The sequence below is a fragment of the Protopterus annectens genome, chromosome 15.part0, assembly GCF_019279795.1.
Source record: "Protopterus annectens isolate FY-2018-M chromosome 15.part0, PAN1.0, whole genome shotgun sequence".
NCBI lineage: Eukaryota > Metazoa > Chordata > Ceratodontiformes > Protopteridae > Protopterus > Protopterus annectens.
The window spans coordinates 18,700,190-18,721,488 of NC_056749.1; the positions used below are offsets into that span (position 1 = coordinate 18,700,190).

The following is a 21,299-nucleotide window of genomic DNA, read 5'->3' on the forward strand; positions in this document are numbered from 1 at the left end:
ACTACCTTGACCTTGTCAATGCATTTGATATAATGCTGCGTGCAGACATTGTAAACAAACTCGTAGAATTAGGCATAAATGTTACACTCTGGATAGCAATCAGGCTTTCAGATAGGACTCAGGAAGTTAGGATAGAGGAGTCCACCACAAAAAGGCTGGTCACTAGCAAAGTATCTCAGGCTTCTGTGGTGGATCCATTCCTTTTTGGCATCTACTTCTCAGAAGACAAGGCCAACATTAGAAGTCAAGGGCCTCTAGCTGACCAACTTTGCAGATGACTGTAAACTGGCAGCAGTTACAGAATTTCCCTAAGGCACTAATCTCCTCCAAGAAGGGCTAACACAGACAAATAACTGGTGTCAAAGCCACAGTTTAAAAATCAGTACCAAGAAATGCATAACAGTCACCTACCCAGAGAAACTATCTCTTCAATAACAAACCCCTAAGAGCAGACCCAGTAGTCAGGGATTTGAGAATGCATGTAGACAGTAAGCTGGCTTTCAACGGACATGTGTGTAAAGTAGTAAGGAAATAATTTTATGTTGCTCAACTTATAAGCAAGGGTATGGCATCTAGGTCCAAGAAAGTCACTGTCCCATTATAATAATCCCTAATCAGATCAGTCATTAAATAATACAATTCACCCATCAGTATGTACCTGACCAGGCAAATGCAATAACTTTTATGTCTACAGAGATTCCTCACAAAAATAATGCAGGCATCTCCTAATCAGTCCTATCCCTGGTGAGAAGCAATACAACGCATCCCTGGATCCCACTCTGATGAACCTCTTGCATAACCACAAAACAAATAATAGCATCAGAGCTATCTGATCTAGGGACTTAATCTTGTTTGCAACATAAATAGAACATATTGGAGGGACAAGTATGTGTCTCAGAGAAAACCTCTTCTTTGGGACAGACATCCTATCCAAGGGAAGCAGAGTTCTCCCCTGAGAGTATAGAATTGTAACCTGGACCAGTGGACAGGAAATCAGAAATTCATCCCTAGTCTGTTGCCTATGTCTCTGACAGACAGAGGAAGCCTGTAAATGCTTGACCAGCCATGCTCTAGCTTACAAATACTCTTTAAAATAACATCTAGGGCATCAAAACTTGTTGGATACATTTGGGATGCATGGCTGGACTTAAAAATGTCCTTGTCATTAGCCTAGTATACACCAATGAACTCCTAGCACCAGTCTTGCTTCGCTGAGTTCTAGTTCTAGCACTGCATTACTAATTCCCAGCATTGGTACTGCATCACTAAGTTCTAGTTCTGGCATTACATTACTAACTACCAGCATTGGTACTGCATCAGTCATTCCTAGCACCAGTACTGCATCACTAAGTTCTAGTTCTGGCATTACATTACTAACTACCAGCATTGGTACTGCATCAGTAATTCCTAGCACCAGTACTGCATCACTAAGTCCTAGTTCTGGCATTACATTACTAACTACCAGCATTGGTACTGCATCAGTAATTCCTAGCACTGGTACTGCATCACTTCTGGCACTGCATTACTAACTCACAGCACTGGAACTGCATCAGTAATTCCTAGCACTGGTTACTGCATCACTAAGTTATAGTACTGGCACTGCATTACTAACTCCCAGCACTGGAACTGCATCAGTAATCCCTAGCACTGGTTACTGCATCACTAAGTTATAGTACTGGCACTGCATTACTAAGTCCCCTGCATTTTCCATCACTAAGTTCTGTTCTCCGGCATTATTACCAGCATTGGTACTGCATCAGTAATTCCTAACACTGGTACTGCATCACTTCTGGCACTGCATTACTAACTCCCAGCACTGGAACTGCATCAGTAATTCCTAGCACTGGTTACTGCATCACTAAGTTATAGTACTGGCATTACATTACTAACTACCAGCATTGGTACTGCATCAGTAATTCCTAGCACTGGTACTGCATCACTTCTGGCACTGCATTACTAACTCCCAGCACTGGAACTGCATCAGTAATTCCTAGCACTGGTTACTGCATCACTAAGTTATAGTACTGGCACTGCATTACTAACTCCCAGCTTTGGTACTGCATCAGTGATTCCTAGCAGCATACCTCTGTCCAGACTTTTGCCTCATATTTTTGGTCTTTTCCTCAAACAATGTGTAGTTTTCTGGCAAATCAATGAGGATTGAAGAAACTAAATAATGACTTACATTTGAGTTTCAGACTTCATAGCCTTCAGAAAATGCATGTAAACATATTATCTGTTATTCTAGCAGCTTTCTACGTTTATAAGATCAATACTTAAATCTGCCCTTATTTTTAGGCCTTTGTCTCCCCATTATTTTAGGCTTTGTCCAAATTTCTTGCACTGAGAGGTTAAGAGGTATGCCTAGCACTGATACTATATCACTAAACTCTGGTACTGCATTACTAAATCACAGTATTAGCATCACTGATGTACTGCTAATGCTGGTACTGCATTAATAAATCCCAGCATTAGCAATGCATTGGTAATTCCCAGCACTGGTACTACGTCACTAACTCTTAGCACCAGCATTGCTTCTGTAACTCCTAACACTGGTATTGCATCAGTAAATCCTAACACTTGGTACTGCATTACTAGCTCCTATCATAGGTACTGTGTCTGTTACTCCTAGTAGCGGTACTGCATCAGTAACGCCTAACACTTGGTACTGCATTACTAGCTCCTATCATAGGTACTGTGTCTGTTACTCCTAGTAGCGGTACTGCATCAGTAACGCCTAACACTTGGTACTGCATTACTAGCTCCTATCATAGGTACTGTGTCTGTTACTCCTAGTAGCAGTACTGCATCAGTAACGCCTAACACTTGGTACTGCATTACTAGCTCCTATCATAGGTACTGTGTCTGTTACTCCTAGTAGCGGTACTGCATCAGTAACGCCAACACTTGGTACTGCATTACTAGCTCCTATCATAGGTACTGTGTCTGTTACTCCTAGTAGCGGTACTGCATCAGTAACGCCTAACACTTGGTACTGCATTACTAGCTCCTATCATAGGTACTGTGTCTGTTACTCCTAGTAGCGGTACTGCATCAGTAACGCCTAACACTTGGTACTGCATCACTAACTCATAGCATTGGTATTAGGACATCTAATTCTGATATGAATTCATTTAAAGTTCATCTCCGGTATTGATATCAAGACACCTAATTCTTTGCTATTAGATTTCTAAGTTCCTGCACTGATGCCTTTCACTAATTCCCAGCACTGCTACTGGGTTACTTTAGTTTCTTACAGTTTACTTAGGGATGACCTTTGTGTGGTCTATAGCAAACACAATGTCCAATCTGTTTTTACCTGAAAACCTGTGCCTGAAGTGCATTGCTACAGGAACACCAGATCAGGGAACAAATACTAAAATATATATAATTAACAGAAAAAATGGGGCACATATGTTATACAATGCTACTCAAGATTATGGAAAAAGCTTCCCCTTATAGTCAAACCAAGAATCACTGATTAATTTTCTTCGGAAATAGCATTTATACATAACGTAATGCAAAGTAGGAACTAATCATGGTTAAAACAGTTTGATTTCTCAGAAGTTAGTAGATTGTGAGCTTGTCATTCCAATCTATGAACCAGTTACCCTGTAATCCCTAGCACTGTTGTCTGGTCACTAACTTTTAGCACTGATAACTAAACAGTAAACTCCTAGCACTGATAACTAGTCACTAACTCCTAGTATTTGCAACTAGTCAGTGAACTCCTAGCACTTATATGTGGTTAGTAACTCTGGTATCATATTATCTTATTTCAGTGGGCGGTGCTCTTCAAGGAAACAAGTAACATTTGTTAATACTAAAGTACAACAGCTACATTTGCATTCTTTTGGGTCTGGCTGTTTTTCAAGTGTTTCTGCAATCTGTGAGAGAAACATCTGCTGTCTGCATGATCTCACGGCTAGATGTAGTAATTGTCGATACACTGAATGAAGCGGCTGTCCCTTCAATATTGTACAGAAGCAAGGAAATTACATTCATACAGTTAACTTCCTTTCCATCAGCACTGTCGTGCCTCTTGTGTTTTTTATAAATGAACTGCCTGGCCCTGGGGAATGTTTTTCTGTTCTTCCCAGCAACCCCTGCAACTGATATTCACATTTGTAAGACAATAGGGTTACCACCTGTCCCTCTTTGAGAGGGGCAGTCCCACTTTGGACAGTTGTGTCCTGCAAAAAAAAAAAAAGAAAACTAAAAAATGGGAAATGTCCTGAGATTTTAAGACAAAATATATTTCTTAAGTTTTCCGAGGGGCAGTCCCACTTTGGGCAGTTGTGTCCTGAAAAAAAAAAAAAAAAAACTAAAAAATGGGAAATGTCCTGAGATTTTAAGACAAAATGTATTTCTTAAGTTTTCCTTAATAGCTGCATGAAACAGTTATTTTGTATCTGAAACACATAAATATTAAATGAAATAGCATAAGCAATGCAAATGCTAGAAATATAAGCTTTTATTCTGACAAAAAAGTGAAGTCTTTTGCACTGGTTGTAGGTACGTTTTCTCCTGCAAAATCTCACATTTCTACAAAAAATGTGCCACTTTGGGCATGTGAAAAGGTGGCAGCCCTGGACACTGTATGACACTAACAATTTCCTTTTCGTTCTGTTTATCTTAAAGACAAAAAACTGCCAGAAACGTCAGTGGAATGTTTGGGCGTGATGAAGTGGGGAGTGTTACAATTCACATGGGAAGATTTCAGTATCCTTAAAGAGGTGAAATTACTCAGTTACCCATAGACCAAGAATATAAAAAGAAAAATGTCTAAGTACCTAACAGCCAGTAAAAAGAAGCAGAGAGTTTTTAACGTTGTAAAATAATTTCCTGAAGTATACAGGTGATGTGTTTTAAATAGTCTGAATACTGACAGAGTTAAATGACAGAATGTTTGTCTGCTTTCACATCTGTTTGCATCCTGATGCCAAGTTAGTAAGAGTGCCACACTAATTTAAATAATTTTAAACACGTTTCTACTTTTGGAAACAATTGTATTAATTTATGCCATAAAGTTGTTAGTTACAAGAGATAAATTCCCAGCTATTACAAATTTTCCTGATGTTGCAAAGGGTTTCTCATATGCTATATATAAACAGCATACATTCAAGTTATACCTTTACTAACTAAATGAAATACACATTGAAGTGTCTGAATTTCATAATTTAAAACATGCCAAAACTTAATTACAAAAATGGAAGTTTGTTGTCACATTTAACAGGTACTGCTGTTCAAGCATACAGGCTGACTGGTGCAGTTTTTCTGTCTGACAAGTTCAACAAATGACTCAAAATGGACATCCAACTGAAAATACCACTCAGTATCAATTGAAACTCTGAAACACTGTACACAACCAGCAATGAAAGCCATGCTTCTTGGCAATAAAGCTAGGACCTCCAAGATTCCTCCTAATTGGAATGTCATCTCCCGCAAACAGTGCACTCAAAACAGTATAGTCTGTTACTTACCACGGTGCATTTCTTTACTCTAAACTGTTTTAGCTTACATGTACACCATAGCTGAAAGTATATCTCAACTGTGTTAAAGGAATGCTAAACAGTTACAAATTTTCTTGCTAGACAAGCCAACTGTCTCACTATCCATTACAGATCTTCTTTTATCCTTTCAATCTACACTTATTAAATGTGAAACTTAGACCATTAGCCATTCCTCAAATCCATTTTATCCACACTTCTCCCATTAGGATTCAGTGTTCCAATACTCTTGTCTATAATTTCACTTTCTAATCCCAATTGCTTCTTCATATCCACATACAAACCCTCAGAATGCATTACTCCTAAAAATACAGAATCCTCATTTATAGCATCCAGCCTTTCCTAACCATCTGAGCTTTAAAATATGTTTGCTGTGACACTGAAAAAATACTACCTGGGTGCATTGATACTCAAAGAGTTACGTAAAGGATACTCATTTCAGTTAAGGATCAGAGTGCATCCTAAATTACTGCCCCCCCCCCCCCCCACACACACACACACACACTACAACATATCCTACCTCTCTGTTATTTCTCCCCTTTCTATAATGCAGTCCACCACAGGCTGTTACACGCTTTCAAACTCACCTACTCATATTCTGAACAGCCCACATACCTACCAATTAATATTATGAAAATATTCTTGCCACTGCCCATACCTCTCAACATCTTAGAGTAAGAAATCTGAATAAAGCCATAAATAATGAGGGGCAAAGGCCGAAAAACAGGGACAATTTTTAAATATTGCTGTCACAAACTTAATTGATAGACTAGCAGGTTTTGCATTAGCATGAACTTTCTGAAAGATATGAAGTCTGAAACTCAAATGTCTCTGATTATTTTCATACTTCAATATTAAGTGATTTGTCAATGATTTGACAGAAAACCACAGTTTTATGAAAAAAAAGACCAAAATATCAGGCAAAAATCTGGACATTCTGTGAAAATCTGTACAGTTGAGAGATATGCCACTTGTTTCTTTCTAATCATAAACTAGTCATATAAGCAGCCTTCTCAACTTTTCTTCGCAAAATTGTGTGGGACAATATGTGAGTAGTAGACACAACACATGACTCAAGTTGAAACCTGAGAATGGATAACTAAAGCAGAAAGGAAATACATGCTGTCAGTTTATCTTGATAACTACAGAACACCTTAAATGATTCTGAATGTCATTGGGCAGTATGTAAAATATCTTCATTGCTACAGTGTTTTCTGAGAGTTAAAATGAGTGCTGTATCATAGCTGAGAGGTACACCTGTGCCTGTTAGCATCCCCATTTCTCTTAATTAACTGATCTTCTTTGTACACAAACAACTGCTTCAGCTGTTTTTACTCCTAGCCTATAGTAAGAAACTGACACTTATCTGTATCTGTGTCAAACCGGGCTCCCATTTAGTTTATTACTGTAACAGAGTGTAGTTGGAAAGGAGCCCATATGGCCTAGTCCATCTACCTGTTCTAAATACATAAATAATAATTAAATAAATAACAGTCCCAAAGAATGGAGCAGCACAACACAAACCAATAAAAGTAATCCACCACACTGGCTGAACAATGAAGGAACCATCAAGTTTAACAGAATCATTAATGTCGGGTAATTTATCTGCCCCCAGCCCTAGCTACCACATGGTTTCTTTCTGTTCAACAAGGTCCTTAAAAGAACCTCTTCTAATATTCTCCAAAATGTGTTCTAAAACAGAAAACAAATTTTTTTATAACCCACACATTTTTTAGAAAGTTTAAACAATGCATTATTAGTATTTTCGGTTTTATTCTTTTGCTGAAAGTCCTAGTAGTCACACCTATATAAAAATCACTGCAAAAAGAACACATAGCAATATAAACAATACCCCCTGTATCACAATTATATACCCCATCAATAGGAATGGTTTTATTTAAATGGAGTAATTCAATGTAGGGACCTTCCATAATAAACCTACAAGAGGTTCACATATAAAAATACTCATTGTCTTAAAAATTGTTTGCAGTTTGACACTTTTGCTAAAAATAATGCCCATACAAGTAGATGTAACAAGGGGATGTACAAGTGTGTTTTTTGTGCCTCCTGTAGGCTTATTATGTAAGGTCCCTACACTGAATTACCCCACTTAAATAAAACCATTCCTATTGTTGCGGTATATGATTGTAATAGAGGGGGTATTGTTTATATTGCTATGTATTCTTTTTGCATCAATTTTTTATATCGGTATGACTACTAGGACTGAGCAAAAGAATAAAGGAGCACTATTATTGTATTAAAACCAAAAATACTATTATACAACTATGCCCCATTAATATTCTAAAACGTGCACGCTGATTGGTCAGCGTGCACGTTGTAAACCAGACTTATATTAATGGAAAAAGGTCCGGTCGCCCGGACTTTTTCCATTAGTATAAGACTTTTTTTTACGGTAATGGAGAACGCAAGATCTCCGTTGCACACTGTCTCGCTATGTTAAAGGAGTTTAACATAGTGAGACAGCTTTAAAAAAGTAACGGAGATCTTGCTTTCTCTGTTGCTTTTTTTAAAGCTGTCTCACTATGTTAAATGGGTTTAACATAGCGAGACAGCTTTAAAATAAGCAACGGAGATTCTCTGTTGCTTTTTTTAAAGCTGTCTCGCTATGTTAAACTCCTTTAACATAGCGAGACAGTTTGTAAAAAGCAATGGAGATCTTGTTTTCTCCGTTGTTTCCACCCACAGCTCTGATGTACTGCATAAGCATACACATGTGCAGTACATCAGAACTGCCGCAGAATACCAGACAGCTGCGGAAGGGCAGCAAGGAGGCATTATACAATGCCATTATTTAAGAAAAGTAATTATTTTTTTTCTTAAATAATGTCATTGTATAATAGCAATAACCCACTTCTGGGTGTGGGTAATGCTGGATTTACCCACGATTGTCTTTGTTTGGCCACTCGGGCTTCGCCCTCATGACCAAACCATACCAACCGTGGGTAAATCCAGAATTACCCACACCCAGGTGTGGGTTATTGCTATAATAATGCATTGTTTAAACATTCTAAAAAATGTGTGGGTTATAAAAAAAAATTGTTTTCTGTTTTAGAACACATTTTGGAGAATATTAGGGGAGGTTCTTTTAAGGACCTTGTTGAACAGAAATTAACCATGTGGTAGCTAAGGCTGGGGGGGGCAGATAAATTACCCAACATTAATGATTCTGTTAAACTTGGTGGTTCCTTCATTGTTCAGCCAGTGTGGTGAAATAAGAAAACAAGCTCGCATAGAAACTAAAAATGATATTAAGAGCTCCAAGAGGCAACATCTAGATAAATGTTCTCTTTCTCAAATGTTCATTTTACCACTATTTTGATTACTTGGAAAGTCTTGGAATGACACCGCTAGTTATATGACAGTCATAGAGGGATCCCCTCTCATAACAACATAGCTCATGTTAAAAAGCCAGTCATATCATGTTATACTTCAGAGTTCAGACAGCACTGTACACATTGCAACAAGGTGAAACAGTCATGCCATATTACACTTTGATTGCAAGTGTCCAGTTATTATTATGCACATGATAACAAACTCAGACAGCTGTGCCATATTACAGTTAAACCATGGGTATTTAGGTAACATTGTACACATGCTAATAAGCTGAGACAGTCACCCCATTTTACAGTTAGTCTCTAAGCATTCAGGTAACATTGTACACATGCTAATAAGCTGGGGCAGTCATGTCATATTACAGTTAGTCTGTGAGTGTTCAGGTAGTGCTTATACATGCTAACAGATGGAGACAGTATAGATTACTCGTTAAAGCCCTGCAATGCAATCTGCAAATTAATCTATGTTGCTTACTTGAGTATCGTGTGACTCTGAAACGCTAATTATTAACTTCAGTATGCCCCTGATTCATTAATAAATTATAAATCAGAGCATGCTCAGTTTTATTTACCATCTGTATATGCTCATTTTCACTTACCTCACATGACAGTCTTTGACACCCCCCTATGCACACCCTTAAAATTCATTATTAGCATTACAAGCAGCCATACCTGTAATGACAAATGCTGGGTACCCTCTGACAGATTATGGGGGAATACGTAGAGATTTGCTCCTCTGCAGTCTGTGATTTCTTCTGTTGGGCAGGAACAGCCTTTGGGGCATGAAGAAGCATTCAGTCTTCCAGAACCACTCCTCCCAGGGGAGAGAACAGACTCATTTCCGTTCTCCTGCTGTCCAACAACCAAAGAGATAACATGGATTCCAACAAGCTGTAGAATCAGGAGTAATACAGTGCAGCAGAGTCGCTGAAGGAACAACAGCAGAGAAAAGTCTTAGAGATTTTTTTTGTATTTTATTTCTTTACAGATTTCATCTTCTGGTATTCAGGCACTAGAAATTAATAAAAAGACATACAAAACAACATTCAAAAAGATAAGTTTATTGTTGTAATTCCTTTTGTGCCTACTATAGTTCAGAGCCAGTTATAAGCTCAATGAGATAGATAGATAGATAGATAGATAGATAGATAGATAGATAGATAGATAGATAGATAGAAAGAGAGAGAGACAGACAGAGATACAGAACGAAACAACACTGCTACATAGTAATGGTATGGTTTTTCAGAGTCAGGAGCTTCAAAGCCAATTAATTTGAAGACTTTGCATCAAAAGAACACTTTAGTAACTCAGAAATTAATCAACCCCCTTTTGGACAGTGTGGCCATGTACTTATATCGCTGCTAAGGATGGCTTCAACATTAGATAGGAGGATTTGGTTTGTAGTTGGTGCAGAGGACTAAAGCTCTGAGCTGTTAATGAGCTGCTTCCTGTGCCCAGGGTACAGGGTTTGATTCCTTCCACCTTTATTTGCAGTTATCACAGAGGACTAAATCCCTGAGCTGTTAATGAGCTGCTTCCTGTGCCCTGGGTACAGGGTTTGATTCCTTCCACCTTCATTTGCAGTTATCACAGAGGACTAAAGCTCTGAGCTGCTAGTGAGCTGCTTCATGTGCCCAGGGTTTGATTCCTTCCACCTTCATTTGCAGTTATCACAGAGGACTAAAGCTCTGAGCTGTTAATGAGCTGCTTCATGTGCCCTGGGTACAGGGTTTGATTCCTTCCACCTTTATTTGCAGTTATCACAGAGGACTAAAGCTCTGAGCTGTTAATGAGCTGCTTCCTGTGCCCTGGGTACAGGGTTTGATTCCTTCCACCTTTATTTGCAGTTATTACAGAGGACTAAATCCCTGAGCTGTTAATGAGCTGCTTCATGTGCCCAGGGTACAGGGTTTGATTCCTTCCACCTTTATTTGCAGTTATCACAGAGGACTAAAGCTCTGAGCTGTTAATGAGCTGCTTCCTGTGCCCTGGGTACAGGGTTTGATTCCTTCCACCTTTATTTGCAGTTATTACAGAGGACTAAAGCTCTGAGCTGTTAATGAGCTGCTTCCTGTGCCCAGGGTACAGGGTTTGATTCCTTCCACCTTTATTTGCAGTTATCACAGAGGACTAAATCCCTGAGCTGTTAATGAGCTGCTTCCTGTGCCCTGGGTACAGGGTTTGATTCCTTCCACCTTTATTTGCAGTTATCACAGAGGACTAAAGCTCTGAGCTGTTAATGAGCTGCTTCCTGTGCCCTGGGTACAGGGTTTGATTCCTTCCACCTTTATTTGCAGTTATTACAGAGGACTAAATCCCTGAGCTGTTAATGAGCTGCTTCCTGTGCCCTGGGTACAGGGTTTGATTCCTTCCACCTTTATTTGCAGTTATTACAGAGGACTAAAGCTCTGAGCTGTTAATGAGCTGCTTCCTGTGCCCTGGGTACAGGGTTTGATTCCTTCCACCTTTATTTGCAGTTATTACAGAGGACTAAAGCTCTGAGCTATTAATGAGCTGCTTCTGGTGCCCAGGGTACAGGGTTTGATTCCTTCCACCTTTATTTGCAGTTATCACAGAGGACTAAAGCTCAGAGCTGTTAATGACTTGCTTTCTGTCCCAGACTACAATATTTGCTTCCACCTTTGTTTGCCTTCTGTGTGATTCTGAGCAAATCGCTTAATTAGACAGTGCTCCCGGGTCACCCCTGAAATGGGACAATTGTGTCCAGTGGGATTACCTGGTCAATAAATAGATTAAAAATATGTACATTTAATAATTCTCCCTTTTGATTGGAAAGTCTGGTCCAGTGTCTGATCAGCCTGACCCAGTGCAAATACTTACTTCTACACACCTCAGGAACAATCCAGGGTACACAACCACCTCTTGGGGGAGTTATGTTCCCAAAATACAGAGCTACAATAGCCTCAGCAAATGACCTTCCCTCAGGTGAAGCTTTTGCAATGGGAGTCTGCCAACCACTTCACCTCAGATTGGGTGAGTTAGGGTTGGCCATTCATTCCTCTCCCTCCTTGGCCAACTTTTCCAGTACCTGGGCCTCTTATCCCACCAAAGTCTGTATCATGGAGCTAGATAGCACAGCAATACATTTATTCTGTTCCAAATCATGTTACCCTTCTGCAAGGAGAACTGTGATATTTACCAGAAATACCAGAATTTTGTAGAAGACTCACAAGTACAGATTTGCAACATTTTTCACTCTTGCCAACATTATAGCTTGAAGTATCCTTCATGGGGATTATTCTTTCAGTATACTACAATTGTTCCATTATATATCCTTTATGGAGATTACTCTTTCAGTATTCTACAACTATTCCATTATATATCATTCATGGGGATTACTCCTTCAGTATTCTACAATGGCTCCATTATATATCCTTCATGGGGATTACTCTTCCAGTATACTAGAATGGCTCCATTATATATCCCTAATAGGGATTACTCCTTCAGTATACTAAATGGCTCCATTACATATCCTTCATGGGGATTACTCTTTCAGTATACTACAATGGCTCCATTATATAGCCGTCATGGGGATTACTCTTTCAGTATACTACAATGGCTCTATTATAATGCCTTAATGAGGATTACTCCTTCAGTATACTACAATGGGTTCATTATATATCCTTTATGGGGATTACTCTTTCAGTATACTACAATGGCTCCATTATATAGCCTTCATGGGGATTACTCCTTCAGTATACTACAATGGGTCCATTATATACCCTGCATGGGGATTATTCTTTCAGTACTACAATGGCTCTATTATATAGCCTTCATGGGGATTACTCATTTGGTATACTACAATGGGTCCATTATATATCATTTATGGGGATTACTCTTTCAGTATACTACAATGGCTCCATTATATAGCCTTCATGGGGATTACTCCTTCAGTATACTACAATGGATCCATTGTATATCCTTTATGGGGATTATTCCTTCGGTATACTACAATGGGTCCATTGTATATCCTTTATGGGGATTATTCCTTCAGTATACTACAATGGCTCCATTATATACCCTTCATGGGGATTACTCTTTCAGTATACTACAATGGCTCCATTATATACCCTTCATGGGGATTACTCTTTCAGTATACTACAATGGCTCCATTATATAGCCTTCATGGGGATTACTCCTTCAGTATACTACAATGGGTCCATTATATAGCCTTGTGACAAGGTGTATCTGTGTGGTATGTGTATGTATAACTGATGTCACTGTGACTTGGTATATCTGTGTGGTGTGTATATGTATAAATAATGTCATTGTGACGAGGTATATCTATGTGGTATGCGTATGTATAATTGATGTCACTGTGACTTGGTATATCTGTGTGGTATATATATGTTTAACTGATGTCATTGTGATGAGGTGTATCTGTATGGTATGTGTATGTATAACTGATGTCACTGTGACTTGGTATATCTGTGTGGTGTGTGTATGTATAAATGATGTCACTGTGACCTGGTATATCTGTGTGGTATATGTTTGTATATTTGCTGTCAATGTGGTCACTGTGACATGGTGTGTGTATGCATAACTGATGTGACTATGACATGGTGTATGCGCATGATGCATGTATACATAACTGATGTCATTGTGACAAGGTGTATCTGTGTGGTATGTATATGTATAACTGATGTCACTGTGACTTGGTATATCTGTGTGGTGTGTGTATGTATAACTAATGTCATTGTGACTTGGTATATCTGTGTGGTATGTGTATGTATAACTGATATCACTGTGACTTGCTATATCTGTGTGGTGTGTGTAAGTATAACTAATGTCATTGTGATGAGGTATATCTATGTCATATGTGCATGTATAACTAACTGATGTCACTGTGACTTGGTATATCTGTGTGGTGTGTGCATGTATAACTGATGTCACTGTGACTTGGTATATCTGTGTGGTATGTGTATGCATAACTAATGTCATTGTGATGAGGTATATCTATGTCATATGTGCATGTATAACTAACTGATGTCACTGTGACTTGGTATATCTGTGTGGTGTGTGCATGTATAACTGATGTCACTGTGACTTGGTATATCTGTGTGGTATGTGTATGTATAACTAATGTCATTGTGACAAGGTATATCTATGTGGTATGTGTATGCATAACTGATGTCATTGTGACGAGGTACATCTGTGGGGTATGCAAATGTAAAACTGATGTCACTGTGACTTGGTATATGTGTGTGGAGTGTGTATGTATAACTGATGTCATTGTGATGAGGTATATCTATGTGTATGTGTAAGTCTAACTGATGTCACTGTAACTTAGTATATCTGTGTGGTATGAGGACGTTTAACTGATGTTACTGTGACTTGGTATATCTGTGTGGTATGTATATGTATAACTGATGTCACTGTGACTTGCTATATCTGGTTGGTGTGTGTATGTATAACTAATGTCATTGTGATGAGGTATAGCTATGTCATATGTGCATGTGTAACTGATGTCACTGTGACTTGGTATATCTGTGTGGTGTTTGTATGTATAACTGATGTCACTGTGACTTGGTATATCTGTGTGGTATGTGTATGCATAACTAATGTCATTGTGATGAGGTGCATCTGTGTGGTATGTGTATGTATAATTGATGTCACTGTGACTTGGTATTTCTGTGTGGTGTGTGTATATATAACTGATGCAACTGTGATTTGGTATATCCATGTGGTACATGTTTGTATATTTGCTGTCAGTGTGGTCACTGTGACATGGTGTACATATGTATGTATGTATAACTGAAGTGACTGTGACATGGTGTATGCGCATGATGTATGTATGCATAACCGATGTCATTGTGATGAGGTACATCTGTGGGGTATGCAAATGTAAAACTGATATCACTGTGACTTGGTATATGTGTGTGGGTGTGTATGTATAACTGATGTCATTGTGATGAGGTATATCTATGTGGTATGTGCATGTATAACTGATGTCACTGTGACTTAGTATATCTGTGTGGTATATGTATGAATATTTGATGTCACGATGACATGGTGCATGTATGTGTGTATGTAAGTATGTATAACTGATCTGACTGTGACATGGTGTATGCTCATGGTGCATATATGCATGTGTAATTGATATCACTTTTACCTGCTTTATGTATGTGGGTTGTGTGTGTATGCATAACTTACATCATTGTGACATGGTATATGTGCATGGTGTATGTAAGTGTGCATAACTGATTTCACTGTGACATGAAGTACGTATATGGCATGTGTATATATAATTGATGTCTCTGTGATATGGTCTATGTATGCATGTATAACTGATACCATTGAAACATGGTGTACATATGTGGTGATTGTGTATGCATGACTGATGTCACTGTAATGTGATATATGTATGTAATGTAAGCAAAACTGATGGCCCTGTGATAACAAACAGCTGTCAAACAGAACACAGTGCTGAATGACCATAGTCCTTATTAAGATAATTGTAGTAACTAATCTTCCTCACAGACTATACACATTCAGCACAGTTAAGCAAAATCACTCCCTAAACCATAGACATGGTTGGAAAGTTAGGGATACTGAAAACTGCAAAAACACTCTTCATTGTCACAAGTCAGGACCAGTGAACAGTGATTGTCTTCATCTATAAATGTGCCCAAATTAAGTTACACCACCAGCACATGCCACTGATACAGCTGGGTCCCATTATGGCATGGAAATCTACAAAGGGTAACAAGCAGATGGGGCATTACATGTTGTTGCAGCTTGCTCAGAGTACTGTGATGCCCTATGGAAAGGGGAACTGCCAAGTGAGAAGTACAGACAAGGCTACCAAGTGCAGGAATAACCACAAGTCAGTTTGGAGATCAGAGATATCCACTTTGTCACCTAATGCTGTCCTAAAACATGCAGCGCTGAAACATACAGCTGTAACAAATTATAGACAATGTATTCAGGCTCCCTAGGGCAGATTATCTGAACAGCTAGAGGGCTGCAAAACTTAGTTTGCATTTCACTGTTTTTATAGTATATTACCTGTTAAAGTCAATGCATGGGGGGAAGATACTGTCTGAAATAGATCAGCCTTATAGTTAAAGCCAAGATTTTTTATTTTTTTATTCTTTAGTGTAAGGCTGGGTTGAATTACAAAAGACTACACCCTACGCTTTTCATGTGCATGATTTTACAGCAAAAGAAATACAGAATTGCTATTGCTACTAGCTACCATCAGATTTAGTTGAGAAATAACGTACTCAAGCAAAAGGGTACTCTGCCCTAAAAGGTTTCTTTTTGGATCAAAGATATTTTACTGCAGCTGTATATTGCCGTTAAAATTGCAAGGATGTTTGTAAGGAATGGTTTTGACGACGAGGGCTGATTCCTGCTTCAGGTAAAGTGTCAGCATAGGGTCTAGGAGGTAAGAGTTAATTTTGATAAGATGCACTATTTGGATGTTACTGTGTGCATGAATGTCTTTAAAATTTGAGACAGATTCAATAAAGCCTGCACATGGTGTACACTAAGTGTGCACAATATGTATTCAAGAACATTATTATCACCTTTTTTGTGTTTTATAGTCACTCAGAAAGATTACACTCAGTGTACATGTAGTCTGCACTTTGTGGTAACCTTTATGAATTGCTGTCAATATGTAAAGCTTCAAGAACATGAGTAGGAAAACTAAAATTAGAAGGAAGAAGGCGTGAGTTATGCTGTGCTGGGCACTGCGAATGGTGTACACTTAGTGTAAGTGGTATTGAATCCTGGGGATTGGCTTTTTACGAAATTCTAGATGAAGAAAATCAAAGGGAACAAATATTTGAATTATGCCGATACTATTAGGTCATTTAAATAACGGGGGGCATGTCAGAGACACAGAAGGCAGAGACAACAGTAGCATACTTCACAAACATTGTCAACAATGCAGGCATTTTAAGAGTTGTATTTTTATTTGTTTTTAAACAAGTAACTGAGACAGCAGGGAAGGTGACACTGGAATATGCTAGCTAGTGTACTTATCTAAATAAATATTATTTGTGCTATCAAATATACTACCAGACCACACAGCACAACCTCACTTCAAGTCTGATTGTACTATTTGCCTGGTTGGTCTTTCACTAACCTGACTTGAGGCCAGCCCACTGATTGTTTTTTAGGACTTCTTATCTCTTTCCTGCTAGGTGAATCTGCTCCATTCACATTCACTAAGCTGAGGCTGCTCGCCTACCCTACCCCACCACAACTACCTCTATACCCCTCCAAACTTCTACCCACTCTATCTCCATCTAATTATCATCCTTCATTTCCCCCATTTCCTCAGTATTTGACTACCACACACATCTCGTACATCACATCATCTCCCCTCACTCTCATACTAACACACCTTCCTACACATACAGAAAGGCACAATCGTTCATACAGCTAAACATTCCCCCTAACTCTAATATCTCACTCACACTACCATTCAGTCACATACACATACATCAGACACACTGCATACAGCTGATAAACTCTGTCCTTCAACCTAAAATCTCCCAACTCACAAATATGAACTCCTAAGCTTCCACTCATAAAATAACATTCCCAGCCAATTTACTCTCTCCTCTAACATGTTCTTCACAGCAACACTATCTCACCCTCTTCTCTTTCTCCCCTCCCATCTAACCTCATATCACTCATGCCCCCATCTCATCACTCAATAACCTCATCTTCCACCTCACCTATTTTATCTACCAACTCCCAACAGAAATTCATTGACATAACTCCAACCCTATTCAGTCTGAAATCTACACATCATTTTAAATATAACATTTACCAAAAAATAATCTCAAAAAGTGTCTGTCTAGAACATAAATCTAAACTAAAATGGTTGATATATACTCTCAATGATCCTCAATCCTTAAAACTTAGCAGGGGTATCCACTCCAACCGAGCCCCAACTTCCTCCCTATATGCACGCCATCTCACCTCCCTTGCAGAACATTCCTCAAACTCCTCTTCTGTACTCACTACCCACATTAACTTAAGAAGTATTTATAAGAAGATAACTGAATTTCACCCATGGCTTGTCCGACACTCACCTGACCCCACTGTACTAACTGAGACTTGGATGAAAAATGAAAGCAATGATAATGCGGCGCCCCCTCCAGACTAGAATGTCCGTAGAGCAGACTGAAAAGATAAGAGAGCTGCAAAAGTGGCAGTACTCTATAACCTCTCCCCCCTCAGCTCTCTCTACCACCTCTAACTCCTTCCCTAGTCGACAAAGCAGAAATCCTGCTTACAACTCTCAAACTAAACCAACACAAACCGATGTACATTATAGCAGCCTATATGCCTCCTGGGTGCAATCCTGCCACTACAGAACACATCCTCTGCTGGCTCATCTCTAATGCTCCTCATGAAAAAATCAATATGAGATGACTTTAATACTGAAAGGCTGTCACTGTCACTCTGCTATTATAACTCATCTCAAAACATAAATCTGTACAGTCTTGCTGTACTGATCACCTCTCCTGCTCTCTATAATAATAAAAACAACAGGAGGACCACCATAGACTCGATACTTCCCTCCACCTCAAGTAAAATCTATACTTCAGGAACTCTCTGTGACTCTTTGAGTGACCATCTCCCCATATTTGCTTTAAGAAAGCAAACAAACACCCAAAAAACATTATTATAATGTGGCGCATAACCTCTCAAATTTTGAAAATGATATATTCGTCTTATGCCTCAGTCAGTACAACTGGAGAACACTAAAATATTTACCTCTTAATGATGTTGTATATCACTTTAATAACATATTCCTAAGCATAGTAAATGAACTAGCACCATTCAGAAAAAAAAAAAAGAGTTAAGTCAAATCCCGCCTCTTGGCTGACCAAAAGTACCAAATATCTTATGAAACTTTAAGAAGCTGCCTAGAAAACCTGGGCAACAAATAAAACTCAAGCTAACCATCAAAAATTTAAAGAACTCAGTAACAACACTAAATAAAGCTCCTACACCAGGTCTATATTAAATCATCGGACGCTTAGAAAAGCGAATGATGATTTATCGACCCCATGTAAGTGAAAACTTACAAACTTGAACGCTTAGAACAGCGATTTTTTTCCAAGGGAAGAAAAATCTCTGTTCCAAAAAAAAAAAAAACAAAACAAAAAAAAACACTTAAAACATAACAAAGTGGGGGGCTTTGACCTCCACACCCCCCAAACCCCCCTACCTAAATATACTAACTCTGAGATCACACTACAGTGACGAAAACGGCAAAGTAAAGGACAAGGTCAAGCAATTTCTTTCCCAGGGAAAGAATTCGCTTATATGCCGCTTCGTCATTTTGCCTTTTTGTCTTTTCAAGTTTGACCAAGATGCATTAGAAAGAATGCATCTTCGGTCATCTAATAGGAACCCCCTACACCCTGGTCACTCAATATAATCCTCACCAACACTCAATTCAAACAACCCCACAAACATCGCCAATGCATTTAACTCCAACTTTGTTATTCCAACCCCTATCATTCCCAAGCTCCCTATCCCTCCAATCAGTCCATACCGCCACCATTAAAAAACTCCTGCTGAAATTAAAACCCACCTCCCTAAAACCTGACAATTGACCAGGTAAATATGTAAAATTTGCAGCAGAGACCATACTCTACCCTTTCTATATATTGATTACTCTATCAATGAATCCTATGTACCACTCCTATAGAAAAAATGCTACATTGCCCCCCCCCCCGTGAAGGTGGTCAGTAAACTGAACTCACTAATTATAGGCCCATTCATCATTGTCTCCCTGGTATTCAAGATGCTTGAAAAATGCATTCAGTCCCAGTTACTTCACTATATCACCCCAAAAATATTTCTCTCCCCTCACGGCATGGTTTCTGCCCTTTATCTTTATCTTCATTAGTACAATCAACCCACACAGAGATGAAGGCTACCTAGTAATGGCCCTCTTTCTTGATCTCTCTAAAGCTTTTGACACTGTCTCCCACACTATTTGCTTACAAAAACTCTTTAACCTAGGCCTTGATAATCCCTCCCGGTTATGGTTTTCCAGTTACCTTGATGACTGCCACCAAGCAGTAAAATTGTTGACTGACATCTCACTGTTTCTCCCCATATAGGTTGAAGTTTCACAGGGATGCGTACTTGCTCCTATCCTGTTTAGCATCTTTGTTAATGACCTTAGCCTGATAAACAAGAATGCTACTCTAGTACAACCATCATCTGCCAATAAAAAAAAAAAACTTGACTCCCGGCAACAGCTGACTCAAGAACCTTTCTCCTCAGTAGAAAATGGGCTGACCTCCAATCAGCTCTTCCTCACCCCCCAACAAATCAAAATGACTTTTCTTCACTCCAAAACACCATGTAATAAACAAATCATCCTTCTCCGTTATGTCCTCTAACAATGCCAAAATACAAAGCGTCAGTCATATCAAACTACTAGGAGTTCATGTAGATGAAGCCCTAAAATTTGATGTCCACATATATCACGTAGTTAAAAAACACCCCCAAAACTTGGTGCTCTGTATCAAACCCCCATCTGTCTAAAATAGCTCAATCTCATATCACCACAACCCTTCCCCTACCCACCCTTCACTTTGCTGCACCAGTATTTATATCTGTTCAACACAGGTCGAGCTCATATCGCCACAACCCACCTCCTCCTAACCACCCTTCTCTATGCTTCACCAGTACTTATATCTGTCTAACACAGGTCAATCTCATATCGCCACAACCCACCTTCTCCTACCCGCCCTTCTCTATGCTGCACCAGTACTTATATCTGTCTAACGCAGCTCGATCTAATGTCACCACAACCCCCCCATCTGCCCTTTTCAATGCTGCACCAGTATTTATATCTAACACAGCTCGATCTGATACCACCACAACCCTCCCCTACCTGGCCTTCTCTATGCTGCACCAGTATTTATCAACATCCAACAAATGTATCTAAACAAGCTCAAACAGTGCTACCTCAAGGTCGCAACATTTGCAGCCAACCTCCACCATAGATCACACCTCTGTCTAGCACTCATACATCTCCAGTGGCTCAAACTACCCAACCAAGTCATACACTCTCAACTCCCTACTGTCCATAAGCTACTATATAAATCAAATGACTGTCCATCCCTAAAAAATGTAATACAATTTTACCACCCATCTAGGACTCTGTGCTCTTCTGGCAAAGCCCTACTGCTTATATCCAAACCTAATAACATGGATGGCTGCTCTCTATACTCTCACATAATGTCTAAAACTTGGAACTCCACTGCCCTAATAGTCAGACAAGAACCATAGCTAAAGTCTTTCAAACTTCACCTAAAAATATACCTACTCAGCTCATGGTGCTTCAAATGCTGTCCAACTGCTTAAACCATTCTTGACTCCTGTAACTGCTCTCCTTGCCAAACTCTTTATCCCTTCTGGAACA

At 39.1% G+C, this 21,299-nt stretch overlaps 1 protein-coding gene across 1 annotated transcript in view; it reads right to left on the reverse strand.

Moving 5' to 3' along the window:
- Nucleotides 1-21,299, reverse strand: part of PODNL1 (podocan like 1) — a 906,607-nt gene that overhangs the window by 872,523 nt on the left and 12,785 nt on the right. Inside the window, exon 2 of the mRNA XM_044057733.1 lies at nucleotides 9,536-9,790. Within this exon, the coding sequence (XP_043913668.1) occupies nucleotides 9,536-9,790 (255 nt within the window). The remainder of the gene's footprint in view (nucleotides 1-9,535; nucleotides 9,791-21,299) is intronic.